This window comes from Ambystoma mexicanum, chromosome 5p (assembly GCF_040938575.1).
Source record: "Ambystoma mexicanum isolate Mex_15411 chromosome 5p, UKY_AmexF1_1, whole genome shotgun sequence".
Classification (NCBI taxonomy): Eukaryota; Metazoa; Chordata; class Amphibia; order Caudata; family Ambystomatidae; genus Ambystoma; species Ambystoma mexicanum.
In genome coordinates, this window is record NC_090930.1 from 2564256 (window position 1) to 2584036 (window position 19781).

General features: G+C 48.0%; 1 protein-coding gene across 1 annotated transcript in view; it reads right to left on the minus strand.

Moving 5' to 3' along the window:
- The window catches only part of LOC138481610 (GLIPR1-like protein 1), a 1920818-nt gene extending 1915049 nt beyond the window's left edge, over positions 1-5769 (minus strand). The window contains exon 1 of the mRNA XM_069613805.1: positions 5309-5769. Coding sequence (XP_069469906.1) covers positions 5309-5473 — 165 coding nt within the window. The 5' untranslated portion in view covers positions 5474-5769. The remainder of the gene's footprint in view (positions 1-5308) is intronic.
- Between the last annotated feature and the right edge of the window lie 14012 nt (positions 5770-19781).

Below are 19781 nucleotides of genomic sequence, written 5' to 3' on the forward strand. Positions count from 1 at the left end.
AGATACTCCTTGGGTTCCAGTATACAGCAATTATTGCTACTGATAGCTCAGCTGTCACCTTGGTGTTTTCATTCAGCATAGTCCATTTGGTCAATATTGCCAGATGGTGTAGGGATGACGACAACATGTTTTGAATGCTGACTCCGCTTCCTGATCGAATCGCTAAAAGAATCCCTGCTGATGGTAGGCCCAATTCACTCTTTTTTGCGGGAGAAAATTCGATCTAGAAGCCATCTAGATTTGGTTTTTCCGTCAGCCATATTTCTTGTAAAGCTAGAATATCAAACTGGCCCAAGTTTACATCACCCTTTTCCAATAGATGGTGATAGCCTCGCGTGTTCCATGATCCCATACACAAGGTTGAAAGTGAGTGTTTGCTCCTTTTGCCTCACCGTCGCCGAAGCAGCTCGCTGTGGATGTCTGGCTGCTATTTCTTGGCATACGCTGATATGGTTTTTGGTAGCCAAGCCCATAATTGCTTCATCCGAGGGAGGGCTGATTCTGTTTTGGATGGCTGCTGCTTCTTCGTAGCAGGTGTTGACCGAGTAGGTTGAGACCTGGGGGGTTATTGACGTCTATGAGACTCTTTCTTCTCTCTTTTTAGGACTCCCACCTACTTTTGAGGTGGTGAGTTCTTTTAGTACATCATATCTATTTCTCCCCTCTATGATTCTTTGACTACTTGGCTCTGATGGATTGATCGTTTCTTTAGCACTTTGCTCTTGACGCTTTGCCTTGTGCCTTGGTAGTCTCTGGGAGCTAGATAGACCCTCCGTTTATGATCTGTAGCAAGTTGATGTAAATTTTGGGGCGTGCCTTGAGTTGCCATCTCCTCTGGCTAACTTATGATCGATGTCGGCTAGAATTGACAGGAGAAATCCATCTTGAGAGAGTTCCTCCAGAGCCTTGCTGATCGAGTGAGGCATGGCCGTAGCCTTTATGTGAATGTAAGCCTTTGCCATCGACCCTCTATGGTACGGTTGCACCCTCACATAGTCGTCAGCTCTCAAGCTTTTTAGTGTAACGGTCGAGCTAAAGATGTTTCTTACTGGCCTCCTATTCAGCACCATCTTCTCCCGGTTTTTGTGTGTTTTTTCTAGTTTCAGGATAGCAGTTGTTACTTGATGGTGGTGTACCAGTAGGTCTGTTGATCTCTCTTTTCTATTTGGATGTTCTTTGTACTCTCTATTTGAATTTTTCCATTACTGTACTCGATTTGATGTTTTGTTCCATTATGAGAGTCGGACTGAGATCTTTTTTTTTGGCTAATTTCAGTAGAACTTCTTTATGAATCGAGCCCGATTTACTGGTTTTCCTTTGTCCCTTTGTCGATACTCTTTGCCGGTCTTCTGCCGTCTCAACCTTGCGCCCGGTTCCACCTTCCTTCTGGGTCATTGCCAATGTGCCACCTTTCTTTGGAGAGCTGGCTTTGAAGAAGAAAACCTCCGGTAGGGTAGGCTTTCCTCCCTCCTTGTTGTTATGAGAGTTTAAGATGCTAAAAATGGTTCAGTTCTGGTCCTATCTCGAGACAGCTTTTTTGGTTTATGTGCTCCGTTTGCGTTGATTGTGCAACCCGCCCCATTTCTTGCAAGTCTTGCACTGCATTGCTTCTGATAGTTCTGATCGGGCTGGTTGCTTCACCACTTGCGGGTTTAACCGGCGTTCTGTCTCTGGCAATGCTTTGTTTATTCTGTGCTGCAGCTCCAATGTATCCTTCTAGAAATTAGTTTTGTATGCATCATGACTATCAATGTCGTCTGATCTTTCAAGCTTTCATTGATAGTCTCAGAGTTTGCAGAAGGGGTTCAACGCTATCGTGATTGCGGACATTATCGTGGTCATAGCGTTTTTTTTTTTGTTGGAGTGTCCTTGGGCATCATTGGCCATTACCTCTCCATAACTCTGACGCCTGTGCGACGAACCAGTGGAGGCATCCTGCACATTTGCCCTTGTCGGTGAGTAAAGTTTTGGTATGGTTGGGATGCTCTTGAGTGGTTTCATTATAGGTTCCTCTGCAAGTTTTTCCTTTCTTTGTCTTTGTGGTGTTTCAATTTCAGTCCGCTTAAGAGGCTCCGGCCCTGGTTGATGGTGTTCATTGGTAACTTGTTCTTCCGCCACTGTGTCACTCTTTGATGCCCAGTTCTCCTTGCTTGAGCTGCAAGATGCCTGGGACTCACCATCTGTTGACTTCTGCGGCACTGCGCCCTCATTTGATTCTGTTGCCGTGGTTATCCTCAAGGGCGGCTCAGTTAAGTTTGTGTTTTTGTTAATTTCAGTCTCTTCTGAACATTACTTGGGGAGATTGCAGGCCCCGTTGGATTTGTTTTTTTTAAATATTTGCCTTTGCCTCATAGTAGTTAGTTCCACACAAGTTTGTTTTGCACCGACGGAGAGCCCCATTTTCCTCACTTTTAGTGCTAGTGTTGGTTCCCTTAAAGCTTCAAGGATCTCCGCGTCCGAGAGCTCTTCAAGCCCTTAAAGCGTCAAGGATCTCCGCGTCCGAGAGCTCTTCAAGATGATCGTGGTTTCTCTTACCAAGATTATTTGTCACGTAATTTGCGGGGATACATATCGGCGTCTTTTGGAAGAATTTTTTTATTGAAGACATTTGTGGCTTTTTATACTTATTCAAACGCCTGTGTGTGAGTTTATTCGCCCTGGCATCCGGGCGCTTGGAAGTGATTTTACACTCTCTTGCCTGTCCCCCTGGATTGCTTTAGCAAAGACTGCGCCCTCCTTGGCTGGATTGATTATCTTTTGTGGCTGTTCTGGGGTAAGGATCACCTCCTTCAGGGTTGTGTCCCGCGATAAGTCGCTGGCACTCCGATGCTCCCTTTCGCTGTCCCCAGACTCGCATTCGTACACCACCTCTGAGTCTGGAGTGGCAACACACCGATTCCTCCATGCTTGCAGCTCCGCTCTGCCCTTTCGGGCCCCTCACCCCAGGCCACGAGGCGGCGGTGCCTCACACGCCCGACAGCCTTGCAACCTGGGCGTCCGTCAGGAGAAGCTGAAGAGACTCCCCCGCCACGGTGGTCGGGGCCCCTGGCCGGTAAGTGGGATTTCAGCGTCCTCTTTGTTGTTGCGGGTTTTACCAGATTGTCCTTCCAGAGGCTCTGCGTTCGTAGATGACTTCGCCTGGCTTTTTGAAATGGCGCTGTTTTTTCGTGATGCTGCATCCTCCGGGATTGCGAATGCACCGACCGCCTCAGCCGCAGGGTCGCTCCCCATCGTCGCCCCTCCGGCCGCCGACGGGGAGGATCTCCCAGCAGTATTTGTAGGTCCTCCTACAACAGTAGCAAAGGCAGTAGAAAGCGGACTGGAGTGAAGTGGAACTGAAAACGCTAGGTGGAGAGCTCTCTGCAAAGACTGCTCCAACCTCAGCGACAAGCTCTGCCAAATATGAAAAAAATGGTTCTACAAAATAATCTTCAAGTGTTCTAAAGCGAAAAAATGTTCAACTCCAACAAATGCATGCTTCAATAAAAGCCATTCAGCTGCAGGTTTTCCATCATCATGGGGCACAGACATAAATAAACTTACAACATATTAAGTAAAGGCCAACAGTATTCAGGTAATTTCCCAATTGATTATAAGATATGTAAAAAGTGTCTGGTATCCCTAAGAAAAGTATTAGTCTCTTATCTTGGATGACAGTGGGCAACCTTCAGACCATTGTTTTCAGCTTGCCATCTCATTACAGAAGGGGAAATACCATATGCAACTCAGAGTTGGTCACATCCCAAAAAGGGCAGTCCAACCTGAACTGCTAGATCACATCCCTTCTGCACAAGACCACACTCAACCAGCCATGTTTCAGTCTTATTGGCTCACTGATGCGGCCCAACAAGGCTGAAGCATGTCTGGGGATGTGTTCCCGTGCAGAGTGGACGTATCTTAGCAGTAGTAGCTGGATTGCTCCCAATGGGGCAGTACAGACTGATTTGCATTTTGCCAATGCCAATAACTGGTGGTTTGGAAGGTTACTCATAATACGGTCAGTGGGTTAGAGTAAATAAAAATATTTCACACATCACATTTGTTGACGTGGAGAAAACTAAATCACCCCAAGACAACTGATTTTCAAGTAGTTCAGTCCCCCACTGCTGTAATTTTTAATGATACTCCTGAGGGCATAACCCTCAACCTATTGGCTCTCCAAGGCAGCCAAAATCTGGTGTTCTTGGCAGGTACCACATTGAAGTCAATGGGAATGAATGCACTTTTGAAGGTTGGTGAAAGCTCGCCTAGCGATAAAAGCCCATTGTAGTCTATGAATGACAGTGGTGTGCTGGGAGGGTGAAAATAGATCAAAGGCAGGTGACACTCTCTAAATATGAGTGATTTGAGAGGTATGTGAAGAGGGAAACATAACATCCTCCAAGTTAAATGTAGGGTGGCCAACCCTCCACTATTTTGCAGGACTTCCCCGAATTGATATGTCATATCCTGCGTCCCACACACACCTTGTCAAGGATAGAGAACAGTTTGTTTATAGATGTTTGCTTATTGATTTGTAGGGCGCACCAAACCCTTTGCTCCAGGCTGGCCTGATCAAAGTCTTTGGCAGCTCTCGCTCACACGTTCATGTGAAAGTTGAAGCTTAGGCCAGCAGAGTAGTTCGCCCAGGGGTCTGAAACATTTCAACATTGCTTTGTGTCAGACATTATAATAGCATCAATTTGACATTGATAGGATGCATGCTCTGTAAAAAATGTACTATGGTTTAAAGCCCAAGGGATGTTTGTTTAGGCTCACATTACTGTGCATGGTGCTACTGTAATATTCCATTCAGGATGGGGAAAGTAAACTGAAGCCATACTCGTATTGCTCAACATGCTTCAATGACAATTTATATCATGCTAGTTTATGATGTAGTAATTGTTCTTTTGAAGATATTACTATAAAACAAAATTTGAAAGCACATGAAATCAAACCACAAACGTAATAAATATTTACATCAGCTAAACCTGGGAAGATAATGCCCACATTATGGCGTCACTACTTAAAAGTCTGTGATATTTGGCAAAGGTGCATTCCCTGGAGTCTCTGTGTTTCAGTACAATGCTTATGCTACTATATTTGCATATGCTAGTGCATCCAGCTGCCCCATCCCATGTAATAGTGTTATTCGTGCATTGCACACCTTATCTGCCACTCTGCATACTCGTGGCACCGGCTTGATGCCAGTCCTGGCCAGGAAGGCCAGCGGGGGTCAATAGGTTTGCATGGATGCTGACCCCGAGAGGTGGGCGCCATGCATGTGGTCTGTGCTACAGTGCTGTGCATGGCAGTTCGCCTCGCTTACCATGTAAAGCATATTCGCCGCCGTTGGCTTCACTTCGGAGCGCAATTTGTTATGCTCGTTAAGCATTTGTGTTATAAACCAGGGGTCGTTTTCATCTGGTTGACTCGAGGAATAGTGGGTTAAAGTCAGGAAGACCCCCAAAAGCAAAAGCCCCCTCCAGTCCATGCCGCAGGGGCAGGAGGAAGCCGGCCCGGACGCAGGTCAAGCGGCGGCCGCCCCCGAGAGCACCAGCGACGGTTTCTGTAAAACAATGGCTTGCCGCGGTGGCCACGAGGCAAGGCCGCACGTCGCCGTCTCCTAGCAACGGCGCACAGTGGCTAGGCAACGCCGCCACGCAGGGGTCAGTGGTCGTAGCCCGAAGCTACGCCGCGGTGGCCATGAGGCAAGGCCGCACGTCGCCGTCTCCTAGCAACGGCGCACAGTGGCTAGGCAACGCCGCCACGCAGGGGACGTAGCCCGAAGTTACGCCGCGGTGGCCACGAGGCAAGGCCGCACGTCGCCGTCTCCTAGCAACAGCGCACCGTGGCTAGGCAACGCCGCCACGCAGGGGACGTAGCCCGAAGCTACGCCGCGGTGGCCATGAGGCAAGGCCGCACGTCGCAGTCTCCTAGCAACGGCGCACAGTGGCTAGGCAACGCCGCCACGCAGGGGACGTAGCCCGAAGCTACGCCGCGGTGGCCATGAGGCAAGGCCGCACGTCGCCGTCTCCTAGCAACGGCGCACAGTGGCTAGGCAACGCCGCCACGCAGGGGACGTAGCCCGAAGCTACGCCGCGGTGGCCACGAGGCAAGGCCGCACGTCGCCGTCTCCTAGCAACGGCACAGTGGCTAGGCAACGGCGCCACGCAGGGGTCAGTGGTCGTAGCCCGAAGCTACGCCGCGGTGGCCATGAGGCAAGGCCGCAAGTCGCCGTCTCCTAGCAACGGCGCACAGTGGCTAGGCAACGGAGCCACGCAGGGGACGTAGCCCGAAGCTACGCCGCGGTGGCCACGAGGCAAGGCCGCACGTCGCCGTCTCCTAGCAACAGCGCACAGTGGCTAGGCAACGCCGCCACGCAGGGGACGTAGCCCGAAGCTACGCCGCGGTGGCCACGAGGCAAGGCCGCACGTCGCCGTCTCCTAGCAACAGCCTGCCGTGGCTCGGCAACGCCGCCACGCAGTCTTTTTTGTTGTTGTTGTTTGGTCAGACCAAACCGACCTCTCAACAATGTTTTATACATTTTTTTTTTATAACAATCAACAATAAAATCGAAATCCATTATATACATTTCTTTCAATAAAATATAATACAATTGTTCTTTATACATTATAATCTAGGCCAAGATTAGATAGTAGATTAAACTAGTGGATTAACCTATGTCACTCTTCAGCACTTCATATTCATAACTTTTCCCCCTCGTGTGAGTTGGGGACCACATCCACGTTCTCATAGCTCTCAACCATTTGGGTTGCAAAAGCGGGTGAAAACACCCGATTTTATTTTTGGCGGGTGAGAGGCCCATTGAAACGAATGGGCGTGCAGGAGGCTTGGCGGGTGAGTCAGCTGTTTACAAGGCGGGTGACACCCGCCAAAAGCGTGTGAGTTGAGAGCTATGTGTTCTTCGTATTTAAACAGTTTAAAAAACGTACAATCGCATATCTAACACATCTATTGGCGTGCAACAGTTCAAGCCACAATTGGTCCATCGTTAGACACACTTGCTTGTTAAAATGACATTTAAAATGGCTTAGCGGGGAGATCCCCATTGGACACCCCCACCTCCTTAGGTCATTATCATAACACAATGAAATGAATAAATGAATACACAGACAACTGTATTAAAGTTCTTTGGAAAAACACAAGGTCACAGTTTATTTTGGAGCAAGACAACTTGGGACGGTCCCAGCCACATTACAAACAGTCAGATACGGGTGAACCATGTCACCATTTTAGCCACTGGCCAAACTGACAAAACTGCTGGTTATTCCAGCTACACTGGCACAGCCAGCAGGAATCAGGGGCACTGACCAGGATGATTGTTGGCCTAAAGCCCTAAGGAAGGGAGTCAGTGCCCGTCGAGGGATCGTCTCGAGCCCGGCCAATCCCGAGCCGCTGCAGCTGCAGCGTGAAGTACCTCATTGGCTAGGACCGCCCCGATACTCCGCCTGTAACAAGAAACGAAAATATTAGGAACAACTCAAACAACACACTAACTTATTTTATCAATACTTCTACTATGGCACTCTACTAATTCTATTGATGATGCGAAAGCGTCACCCTACTCCTACCACCGGTCTGCACGTATTACTCCGGTTTTAAAACTTACCAATCTTCAACCTGTTTAACCTCAGCATTATATTCTCAGGCGTGGGTGGGTGGGTGTCAATTCACACTGGGCGTGAGCTGCTGGGCAAAGAGACTGATGGCCAGCAGCTCCCACCCTTATAAGTGTCCGCAGGGGGACCTGACCGGAAGCCAGGTCCCCCTGGGAACGCCTCTTCCCCTTCAGAGGAGGAGAGGAGAGAGGCCTGACCAGCGACCGGAAGGGGGTGGCCAGAAGGGACAGCCCGCTATGTAGGCTGTCCCTCTAGCGCCCCCTGCGGGGGCCGGTCAGCCTCTTAGCAGGGAGATCCCCATTGGACACCCCCACCTCCTTAGGTCATTATCATAACACAATGAAATGAATAAATGAATACACAGACAACTGTATTAAAGTTCTTTGGAAAAACACAAGGTCACAGTTTATTTTGGAGCAAGACAACTTGGGACGGTCCCAGCCACATTACAAACAGTCAGATACGGGTGAACCATGTCACCACTTTAGCCACTGGCCAAACTGACAAAACTGCTGGTTATTCCAGCTACACTGGAACAGCCAGCAGGAATCAGGGGCACTGACCAGGATGATTGTTGGCCTAAAGCCCTAAGGAAGGGAGTCAGTGCCCGTCGAGGGATCGGCTCGAGTCCGGCCAATCCCGAGCCGCTGCAGCTGCAGCGTGAAGTACCTCATTGGCTAGGACCACCCCGATACTCCGCCACGCTTTGATGGTGGCTGACGCTGCCATCAATGCCCCCAAACCCTAGGACCTTGCTTCTCCTTCAAATTTACTAGACAATTACAGCTTACCATACTCACCATTGAATTCATCTGCAACCTGCCCTCTTTAGCTCGCCCAATAAAGCCGTTAGGAAAACATCGTTGCCTTTATCAGATAGGTGGACCCCATCCGCTTCAAAATGGGAAGGCAAGGAGCTCAAACAGCAGTGCTCTACGTACCCCAGACCCTCTGCCTTGGTGAATTTCGCAACACTTCTGTTGAGGCGCTTTCTGGATTTCTCCATGCCGGCTACAGAAATGGCGTCTCTCCATACTTGCCTTTGCACGACTTCTGACCAGAATATTTCTGTGCCTGGCAACTCGTGCGCCATTATACGCAAAGTAACCTGTATTTGTGCGAGCAAGCGTCCGCGACCCAACTTGGCCAGATCGTTGCCCCTCAAATGAATCAATAACCACATTGGTGCCCGCCGCCACTGGAGTTGCCAGTGAATTGCCGGCAGCAAGGAATGCCACCTCATGCCAGGAGTGCCCAGCCACACACACTCGGTACCCTTGAATCCCAGGTTGTGGCCGATCGTCCATTGCCTGGCCCTTTTTTCAGCGCGTGTCACAAATGAGTGGCCGATCAGCCATACTGCATCATCTAAGGGGAAAAAACATACCATGCCATAAATTCTTTGATCCGCCCGGATCCAACACCCACACTACTCCACCCCACCCTTGAGTGCCCTCTGTATCTAGTGTTATTCAGGGGATGCATTATGCTGGGGGCGGACATACAATCGATAACGGCCCGACTCCCACCTCCCCACCTTCATGATTGCCCGTGGAGACATGCCCTGCTGAAAGGCAGTGGTAGCTGCGCCTATCCTGAAACTATGGGTGGACCATCCCTCCCCCTGAATTCCCAAGGCCTTCAAGGCCATTGTCAGCACCTTGCGAAATTGAAATACAGAGAGGGGGGAAGTGTCGGCGTGGGTTAGCAGGGGCCCAGCGCTTGTAGCTCTTATTTGTATAAACCTCTTGAAAAGGTGCACAGGGCAGCAATCCGCCAGGGGGCCCCATGTAGGCATATGTGAAAACCTTTTCCCTGCTGATCCGTCTTGCTTTTCCTCAACCATATACTGACCCCTTCACCTGAGTCTTTGTGGAACAGGGATACATCACCCAAAGCAATGGCCCTCCCAGATGTGTCTTTCTTGGATGCAGAAACTAGCTCACTAATCCTAAAGGCCCCAAAAAAGGCCCATGCGAACGCCAACCTGAATAGCGCCGTTTTGTATTCACTAAAGCATATGCTAGGTAATGTGGCCAACAGCCTCACCAATAACCCAAAGTCAATTGGTTTGCGCACATCCTCAGACCTTAGCTCCGAACGGGCCCAGCCTTTCAATGCCGAGCGCACCAAAAACCCCTTTGTGGGATCACCTCTCCCCTCCAATTTGGAGTGGAAGGCAACCGCCGCCAGATGCGACGCCGCCCAACTCTTTGACATTCCTTCTGAGTGTGCCCAAACCACAAAAGTGCGTACCTGTTCCTCTGCGGTCCGTTTTTCGCACTGTAGATAAGAAATCACGCTCTTGAACTTACCATAACCTTGCTGGTATCTGCATCTTACTCCGGGCGTGAGTGAGCGCTCACTCAACTCTGCGAGTGCCCTGTCCACACCACCAACTGCCACCATTCCTTTTTGAACTGTGCTCCCTCCAGCTTGCCCTCCGGGTGGGCCTTCCGGAACTTGGACCACTGAAAGCGAGAAAGAGCGTCAGCAGTAACATTTGCAGTGCCCGGCACATGTCGAGCCCTAAATTCAATGTTATGATATAAACACACTTCCACTGGTTTTCTGAGCAAGCTCAACATTGCTGGGCAAGAAGCAGACTGTAAGTTAATGGCTTGTACTACCGCATTGTTGTCGGACCAAAAACGTACCCTCTTGTTGGCCAGAATCGTAGGCCATAACAACAATGCGACAACAATGGGGAACATCTCTAGGACCATTATGTTTTTTGTTCTGCCCTTCTTGTGCCACTGCTGCGGCCACTTCTGAGCACACCACTCAGGCCCTAGGATCACACCGAAACCTTCGCTTCCTGCAGCATCCGAAAACATCTGTAGCTCGGCGCTGGTTTCCCACGGGGTTCGCCACATCTGAACCCCATTGAAGCCATCTAAGAATCTGCACCACATCTTTAAGTCCTCTTTGAGGGCAGCGCTTAATCTAATGTGGTGTTGCTTCTGAGCCACGCCAGCTGTTGCCCTAGCCAGCCTTCGTGCAAAGACCCTCCCTGCTGGGATGACTTTGGCCGCAAAATTCAGCTTACCCAGGAGTTGCTGCATCTTTTCCAGGGTGGTCCTGTCCTTCGACAAATTATTCATAATCTCAGCGTTTAGGCCTTTGACTTTATCCTCTGGTAACCTGCAAGTCCCCTTAACAGTGTCAATCTCAATGCCAAGGAATGTTAAAACCCTACATGGACCCTCTGTCTTCCCAGGTGCTAAGGGAACCCCCATCTCTCCCATCAATTGCTGAAAGGCAGACATTGCACTTGAACAATCATCGGACCCATCCTTGCCAGTAAATAAAAAATCGTCTAGGTAATGGACCATAGCCCCCCGCTGCTCTCTTCTGCGCGCCGCCCATTCAAGGAATGTGCTGAATGCTTCGAAAAAGGAACAAGACACTGAGCACCCCATGGGCATGCATTTATCCACAAAGAAACCCTCCTTCCAATGGAATCCCAACAAATGAAAGCTGGCCGGATTTACAGGTAATAAGCGAAATGCAGATTCTATATCCACCTTGGCCATCAGAGCCCCTTTCCCCATATTGGCAACAACCAGCATAGCCTGATCAAAAGAAGCATAGTGGACAGAGCATGTCTCAGGGCTCAACCAATCGTTGACAGACTCTCTTTTTGGGTATGAAAGGTGGTGGATGAGCCTGTACTTACCTTTTTCCTTTTTGGGAACTATGCCCAGTGGTGACACAATGAAGTTAGGGAGGGGTGGGGCATCAAATGGCCCCGCAATCCTGCCTAGTTCCAGTTCTTTGCTCACTTTTCTATCAACTTCCCCCGGCAGGTCCCTTGCTGAAGGTAGGTTCTTGGCAAAGCGACAGGTGTGGGGTCCCTCGTAAGGGATAACAAACCCTTCCGTGAAACCCAGAAATAGCAAATCCCTCTCGCGCTGTTTGGGGTAGTGGTTTAGATGTTCACCTAAAACCTGTAAGTTAACTGGAGAGGGGCCCTTAGTGGACAAATCCAGTCTCTGTGCTGCTGTGCTGATTGCCGGGGGCGGGAGGGAAATGGTAGTGGACTTACTGGCCTTTCCGCTGACCTCTGCCAGCGGAGAAACCTTCCCGCTTGAAACATTTGACCAGGGGATGGTTCCCACCACATTTCCCACACTCGTGGCTGTACCTACACTTCGGACCCCAGTTGCAGCTGCCTTTATTAAAATAACGGCATGTTCTGTTCCCTGTTTTCTTCTCCTCTTTAGTTCCCTTTGCAACACCAGATCCTGTGGCTCCTGACTCTTGACCCCCCCCGTCCCTGGGGGGCATTGTGAAAGGGTTGCCCCTTACCCCCACTATTTTGCTTACCATACCAATTACTCTTACCGCTTTTTTGGACATCAGCCCATCCAATGCTCTTCCTTTGCTTACCACCCATGAAAGAGACCCAAGCATCCATCATCTTTTGGTCCCAAGTCATCTCGGGGCATTGCTCCATCATAAATCTAAATTTCCTGTCATAATCGATCCACCCGGTAGAACCGTACTCTTTTGCCTCCTCTACAATGGATTCCCTATATTTGACCAAACCTGGTCCATGCTCATGGTTCTTTTCCATCACTATTACTGACAGTATAGCGAACGCTTTCTCCCAGTTAGCGATGTTCTCCTCTGGATGATACTTACGGTGCCTCTTATTATTCTCCTCCGCACTTAAGGTGACATTGGGACCGGCATCTTCTATTGCCAAAAGGCTGAATATGTCAATATTCTTCCTAGCCCATATCTGTTCTTTAATGTCCTGTGGTATATGCCATGCCAAGGATGACCTGCCCGACAACAAAGGTGCAACTGTCACGGGCTGCACAGCACCCGAAGGTACAGTAGGTGGGGGAAGAGGTGGGATGACCGGGTTGATGCCTGGCCCCAGGGCTGTTGCAGGGGCGGTGGGTGTGGAAGCGGTGGGTGGATTGTTATTAGTAGTGCCCACATTGGTACCCTCCCACACGCTCCTAGCCAATGGTAATTTGTCCGCTGCCACCACAGCAGGCGCCCCACTGCCCTTAACTAACAACAACAATTACTCCAAAATCATCCCAAACCTTTCATTCCCAACTGCACCGCTGACTGATGGTGTCACCTCTGAGTTAGCAGCAGACACCTGTAACAGGGGTGGTGCTATGGTCAATTGCGCTTGATTTCTACTCATAACCCCTGGGCCCGCCATCGCCACTTGGCCAAGTTCGCTTGTAGTTTGAACAGCAGGCGACACCTGCAACACCTCTGTTTTTTTACCCCTTTGCTGGCGTTTTCTTTTTGCAGGTAAGGGCTTAAGTGTGATTTCGCTGGGGGGGGGGGTGTCAACCACGGGGGTTGGACAGATTTGCGCCTCTACCACCACTTGTTGGGGGGGCAGCGGTTGCTTCCTGGCTAACACTTTCTTAGCCCAGCCCTTCCCCTCACTGCGCATCCTTTCTTGGAATAACGCCCATATGACCCCTTCGTCCTCTTCCTCACTTGAACCCGGGGTGTTGGGCACTTCTTCAATTGAGTGGAACAGGTCCTGAGAATCCTCCACAGACGACATCCTATACTGGAAATGGGAAAGAGTTCAATCAATACCCTCTTTAGTGTATTAAACGGTGCTGGGCCCAAGAAGTGCCTTGACTAGCCCCCTGTCGCCAACTTGATGAAAAAACAGTATTACATGCCCTGTACCTTACCACTTTTCTGTCTTTTGGAAAAAAGGGGGGGTTAGATCCCTCTTATCTGCAGCTTCTTTGCCCAACCTGTATTCAAAATAAAGCATGAAGTTCAACATAATAAACATGAAAACACCCCTGAGATGTTTCATCCTGTTAAATTATTCCATCATAATAATTTTGCTTTTATAAAGCGCTACAAACCCACCGGTGTCTGAGCGCTGCCTGCTGTTACCCACGGTGTGTGGTGCTCATTTATCGACCTCGGAAGGATGAAAAGCTGAGATTCGGCCCTGCCGGGATTAGAACCTGCGTTTGCAGGCTCTGCAGGGATGTCAAAGCGAGTGCTCTACTCGCTGTGCCACTTGACCGGACAGTTAAGGCCCAAAAAGAAGAAACCCGAAAAACAACCTTGCTTCCCTTTCTTGGAGCAGCAGCTGTGTAAACGTGTTCCGCATTGTGAGGCATGGCGGCCCTAATCCATACCACGGGTTGCCCTCTAACTACATTCCTCGGCCTATTGAAGACCCGACCAGGCGACCTCGCCGCATCGTTGCCACAAAAAGTACATTAGAGAAAAACAAACATGCACCAGAGGTTCCGGACATTGGATTAGAACTCAGGTCCCCAGCATTCCGAGAGCAATCACGTACCAGTTGAGCCACTGCTGGACGTGCTAACGTCTACTTACATTTGACCCTGATGTGATTCGAACACGCAACTTTCTGATCTGCCACCGAGCCCGCGCACTCGAAACTATACATTATGTGCAGCGCAGCGGGCTGCGTAAACTTTTTAGCTTGCAACCTTTAACTATACAACGTCACTCTGCGGGCTTTAATAATAATAATAATAATTGTGCATCTATATGTCGCTACAAAACCCTGAGGTATTTGGGCACTGTAAATTATTACCCATGGTGTGTGCCCACGGGATGCGGGGGCGTGTGTGGTGCTCATTTATCGAACTTGGAAAGATGAAAGGCTGAGTGCCGGGATTCGAACCTGCCTCGACAGGCTCTGTAGAGCTGTACACGCGAGCGCTCTACTCGCTGTGCCATGGCGGCAGGAGATGACGACGAAACATTATTTGTAATCATAAAACCCATGCATAACACCTCGCATGTACTTTCTCTACCCTTTACGGCCATCAGAAAAAAACACTTGAATTATGATTGCCAACGCAGTGTGGCATGGCGGCCATTTAACTAAACAACATCTTTAGAAAACGTACTAAACAATGTGGTTGTAACGCTCTCATCGCCACATGTTTGAAAATTAAACCTTTTACACGTGGCCGCCCATGGTATCGTGGCGGAGGCCATTAGAATTGCTAAGGCGCGGCGGCCACCATTGTTGCATGTGGAAACCTGAGCGGCGGCCAGATAGCAAACCGCCGCATATGATATTGTTGTAATTTGCATATTCGAGCCACAAAATTGCGTGGCGCGGCAGCGAGAAATTAAAACATAAGGAAAACGAAAACACGGGTAAATTGCGCTCGGGAAGACATCAACTACCACAGCTTACTGTCGTGGTCACACTGTAGATGTAATCAAATTCCAACTTTAAACTACAAAAAACCCGCGGCGGTAATGTAGCGCCGAATAACGAAAAAATCGTAAACCATATAACCCCATCACATACAAAGATTGCAAACCGTCGGCCATAATTATTTCACACAACACTTTTGGAATTTTGAAGCTAGAGGCTCGAACCCGCAACGTCCCCGGTACAGGCCACAACACTTACTGACTGTGCCACAGAGACTGGCTTAATACGTAACACGTAAAAACGGGTGAATAGAGCTCGGGCAGTTATAACGTTGGCAGTCGCAACAGAAAAAAGGGGGGGAAGGCGCAATCCGTTCCCTCCTTTACATAAACGGATCCGCTCAAGCTGGCACGGCGGCCAGCGAGCAGACCCCTCGCGTCCCCCGATACTTACCAAGTCCTTGCTGCGGCCGACCGAACTCCTGGGCACCGACGAACGTCGATTCACACTGGGCGGGAGCTGCTGGGCAAAGAGACTGATGGCCAGCAGCTCCCGCCCTTATAAGTGTCCGCAGGGGGACCTGACCGGAAGCCAGGTCCCCCTGGGAACGCCTCTTCCCCTTCAGAGGAGGAGAGGAAGAGGAGAGAGGCCTGACCAGCGACCGGAAGTGGGTGGCCAGAAGGGACAGCCCGCTATGTAGGCTGTCCCTCTAGCGCCCCCTGTGGGGGCCGGTCAGCCTCTAACTCTTGTGGATAGTAGTTCCTCACATTCTACCACCAAGTGTTTCATTGTTTCAAGCGTCTTATTACAAAAGCGACCGTTAACTTAATTCACAGAAATCGTCTTCCATTTATACATTATTTCTCTGGTTGGCCATATATTCAGCCTGAGCCTCAGGAAATCTGCACAATTTCCTGGGTGTGGCGAGCATTGTAAGTACATTTCTACTTTACCATGTAATTCATAGCTCTCAACCATTTGTCTTGCAAAGGCGGGTGAAATCACCCGATTTTGTTTTTTGGCGGGTGAGACGCCCATTGAAATGAATGGGCGTGCAGGAGGCTTGGCGGGTGAGGCAGCCCTTTGCAAGGCGGGTGACACCCGCCAAAAGCGGGTGAGTTGAGAGCTATGTGTAATTTTAAGATGAATGGGGTTTGGCTGAATTTTTGCAATTTCATGCAGCTGCTTCTTGTTTGGATCCAATCCTACGACCATAGTTTATATTAAGCTTTGTGTGGATTTTCAATCAGCAGTTTTTCTGATATTCCAGCTCCGAGCAAATTTTTCGGAGCTGCACGGCATGTTTTTACAAAATCATCCTCTGCCGATCGCAAATACTTTGATATTATCTTCAATAGGCCATTGTTACTTTCATTTATAATACACTTCCTATACAGTTGGCATATTTTCCACTTATACGTAGCATATAAAGATGTATGGCCTAGTTCATGTCTAAGGATGACCAGGGATTCTGACATAGGTAGAATTATTGCTTTTTTTCCAATACACACTTTCATATTTTGACCAATATGCATAAGTTTGGCATTTCTTTGTCTCCAAACCATACAATACAGTGGGAACAAGGTTTTGTTTGTAATACACAATCAATGGGTCTATTGTGACTTTATAAATTTTGATCTTATGATCCTCATCTGCGATTTTTCCATAAGTGGCTAGGCAACACCGCCGTACAGTCAACGTGGCCAATTACCTCCACGTCCACTCTTTCTCGTCCCAGTACTCACTTCATGTTACCCCTGCCTCCGACGCAGGACCTTCTTCCAGAAGCGTTGCTAGGGAGGGCTAAGGGGGTATAGCCCCTGGTATTTTTATTTTTTTTATTAGAATTTAGCTTCAAGAGAAGCTTTTTACCATTTACAGTTTGAATTTAAAATTCCATGACAGTAAAAGTACATAATACAACCATTTGAACCAATGATAAAAGAAAAACTGCAAAAGAAACAAAGAGAGAAAAAGCATAAAAGAAATTGAAACCAAAGAAAATTGACAGCTCTTACTGTCCCAAAAGTCGTATTTCCTACAACCTGTACAGCACAATACATGAGAATTAACTCCTTTATCAATCTAGATTCACTTCTTTCCTACAAGCTTTTTGAAAATTATGGATACCATCTCTAGCAAGGCAAAAGCTACAGATAACCTTGAACCCTGTAACAGTTGTAACCAAATATCTTTCTTGGTTAGGGTTCGATTGTTCACAAAAAATCTGCCTAATAGGTTACATGGAGTATCCATAACGCCCTGGCAGCTCATGATAAAATGGCGGAGCGTTTCCTTTTTGTGACCACAGAGCCTGCATTTGTAGTCTCTAACACTTTTCGGTTTCCTGGCTTCAAGAATTTCTTTTGTCGGAAAGATGTTAAAGAGCAATCTTAGAAATTGTTGTTGCATCACAGCCGAAAGAAACTTGCTTAAGTACACAGAGTTGAACCACGCTTATTTAGAGCTATGCAGTATTTTACATAAAGTTTGGACAACTGCGCTGACTCAGGCGACTCAATCCAGTCATACTCATACAGACGTTTTTTTTCACAAAGTCTGGATTTTCAATGAGTAGTTTCTCTGTAGTGTCAATTGAGACCAACAGTCCCAAGCCTTTAGTACTCCATTCAACGAGTAATTGCTCTTTTCCTGTTTTAAGCGCCTGTCCCAGCAGCCCAAAGCCGCTATCAGGTGGAGGCAATAAACATTTGCGATAGAAGGATAGTGTTTTCCAACTGACATAGGTGATAAGAGAGGTCAGTCCAAACTCTTTCCTCATCACTGCCATCAGCATGCACTTTGGGAGATTGAGTATGGCTCTCCAGAAGAGAGCTTCTAGAATTTGCCATAGCTTCCAACTCAGCTGAAGAGAGCACTCAGCCCGTAGGTCACAATGGGAACTACCTTCATGGTATAAAGGCATAGCAAGGGTGCCAATGGGAATTTGCAGTATCTACAGTTAATCACTCTTGCCTGGGCTATTAACATCTTCAATTTACATCTCTGCACTACTTCTTTTGGGGCTTCGCTATAGCTTGCATTCATTGGTGTACCCAAGTAGTGCATGTCTGTTGTTTCTCGAACCTGATCACCATTTATATACCAACCCTTAAACTTTAGATATTGGCGTCTTAACTTCCCAAGAATAAGCACAGCTGATTTGGCAGCATTTACTCTCAGGTCATTGGAAGACAGAAAAGATGCCACAGCATCCAATTGGCACTGAAGCCCAATCAGGGTTTCATCTGGAAGAATAACATCTTCGGCATACAGCAATCTATACAGTGGGGTGCCCGCAATACATGGTGGAAAGCACCTAATATCCGTAAAAGCATGACCCATGTCAGAGATATACAGTTTAAAGATGGCTGGGGCTAGGCAACACCCTTGCTTGAGGCACACTGCTGTATTAATGGGGTTTGTCATGTCCTCCTTTTGATTTAGTTTGATCTGAATACTAGTATTGGAGTGAAGAGCCGCCATGGCCTCATGTAAATCAGCAGGACAACCCCAGTCCCTTAAATTCAGCCAGAGCTTCTCTCTATTGACTGAGTCAAAGGCTTGTGACAAGTCCACTGATGCAAGGTATATATTTTTGCTGTTCTTTTTAACAGTTCTTAATTTCCGATCGTTGATTAGAAAAAGGTTCAGCGATGTTCCAATTACTTTTTCAAACCCAGCTTGCCAGCCAACCCGATGTTTGGAGTCCCAGCTCAATTCCATAAGATGATTCAAAATCAAGGCCGCAAAAAGCTTCCCAATAACATCCAAGAGGGCGATAGGTCAGTAGTTTTTTGCCACAGACCTATCTCCCTTCTTGAAGATTGATACGATAATAGATTTTGTCCATGTGGCCGGAATGGTACATTTTGCTTTCCCCAAGAGACATAGGCGATGTAAAAAAGTTGCCCATTCCTCTGGGTGCTCTTTTAATGTCAAATTAATAAGGCCATCAAGACCTGCAGCTCTGGAATTGCTGGAGGTTCTAATTAAGGCAAGAATATCCTCCCTTTCAGTCTTCTCAAACTCCCAACTTAAGCAGGAATTCTCTGCAGCCTTCATAACATGTGAATTGGGCTTTTAGAAGAGCGAGGAGAAGTGGGCCATCCAGTCCTTTGCTGAAATAGGATTGGTAATGAGACTCTGCTGGGGGCCATCCACCATGTTAAAGATTTGCAAAATTTCCCTTGAGTTTTTGGATGCAACCAATTGCAGTATATGTTCCGCGTTCGATTGCATTAGGGATTGTCTTTGTTGCTTCAACCAATTATTATGCGCTGCTCTACTTTTTTGACAACTGCATGTGATACCAGGTAAGGATTTTTTTTGTGCGCTCTTTGTATTCGCTTTAGTTCCCTTTTTCTAGTATCAACTTCATAGTCAAAGTTATATTTATGGCAAGATCCCTTAAATCTACCCGGCCGGGTTTTTCAATATAGATGGCCAAAGACTGCATATAATCTATATCTTCCGGGCCTGCCATTACCTCTTAGATCTCTTGATAATTTTGTTACATGATCGCTCGATAGTCTCAGTCTATTCCTTCCTGACTGTACTTCCAGAATATCTCCTTCTGGAGTGAACTTTGTGTTAGCACCCAATTGGAGGCATAGTTTCAACATATTATGGTCACTTTGTGGGGTTTCAATGACCGTCAAGGCCACTACACTAGAATGGAAGTTATTGGAGGCGAGGAAATAGTCCAAAATATTGTATTCAGTCCCTCTCCTCCAAGTGGGGTTTGGCGGTATATCCCCCAATGTTATGCCATTTAGTAATGAGATATTTCTCAACTGGAACTCCTTCCTAAATGACAGCCCTTGTTTTTCCACTTCCTGTACGTTACTCATGTAATGATTTATAAGAGCACCACAATTATTAAAACAGTGAATGTTTAAGTCCCCACATAAGATTACATTCAGATTAGAGTTATCAATCATTGCGGCGTCAACCTCCTCCAACAGCTGGTCCATGACGTTCTTGGCTGCTGGGTCATTACA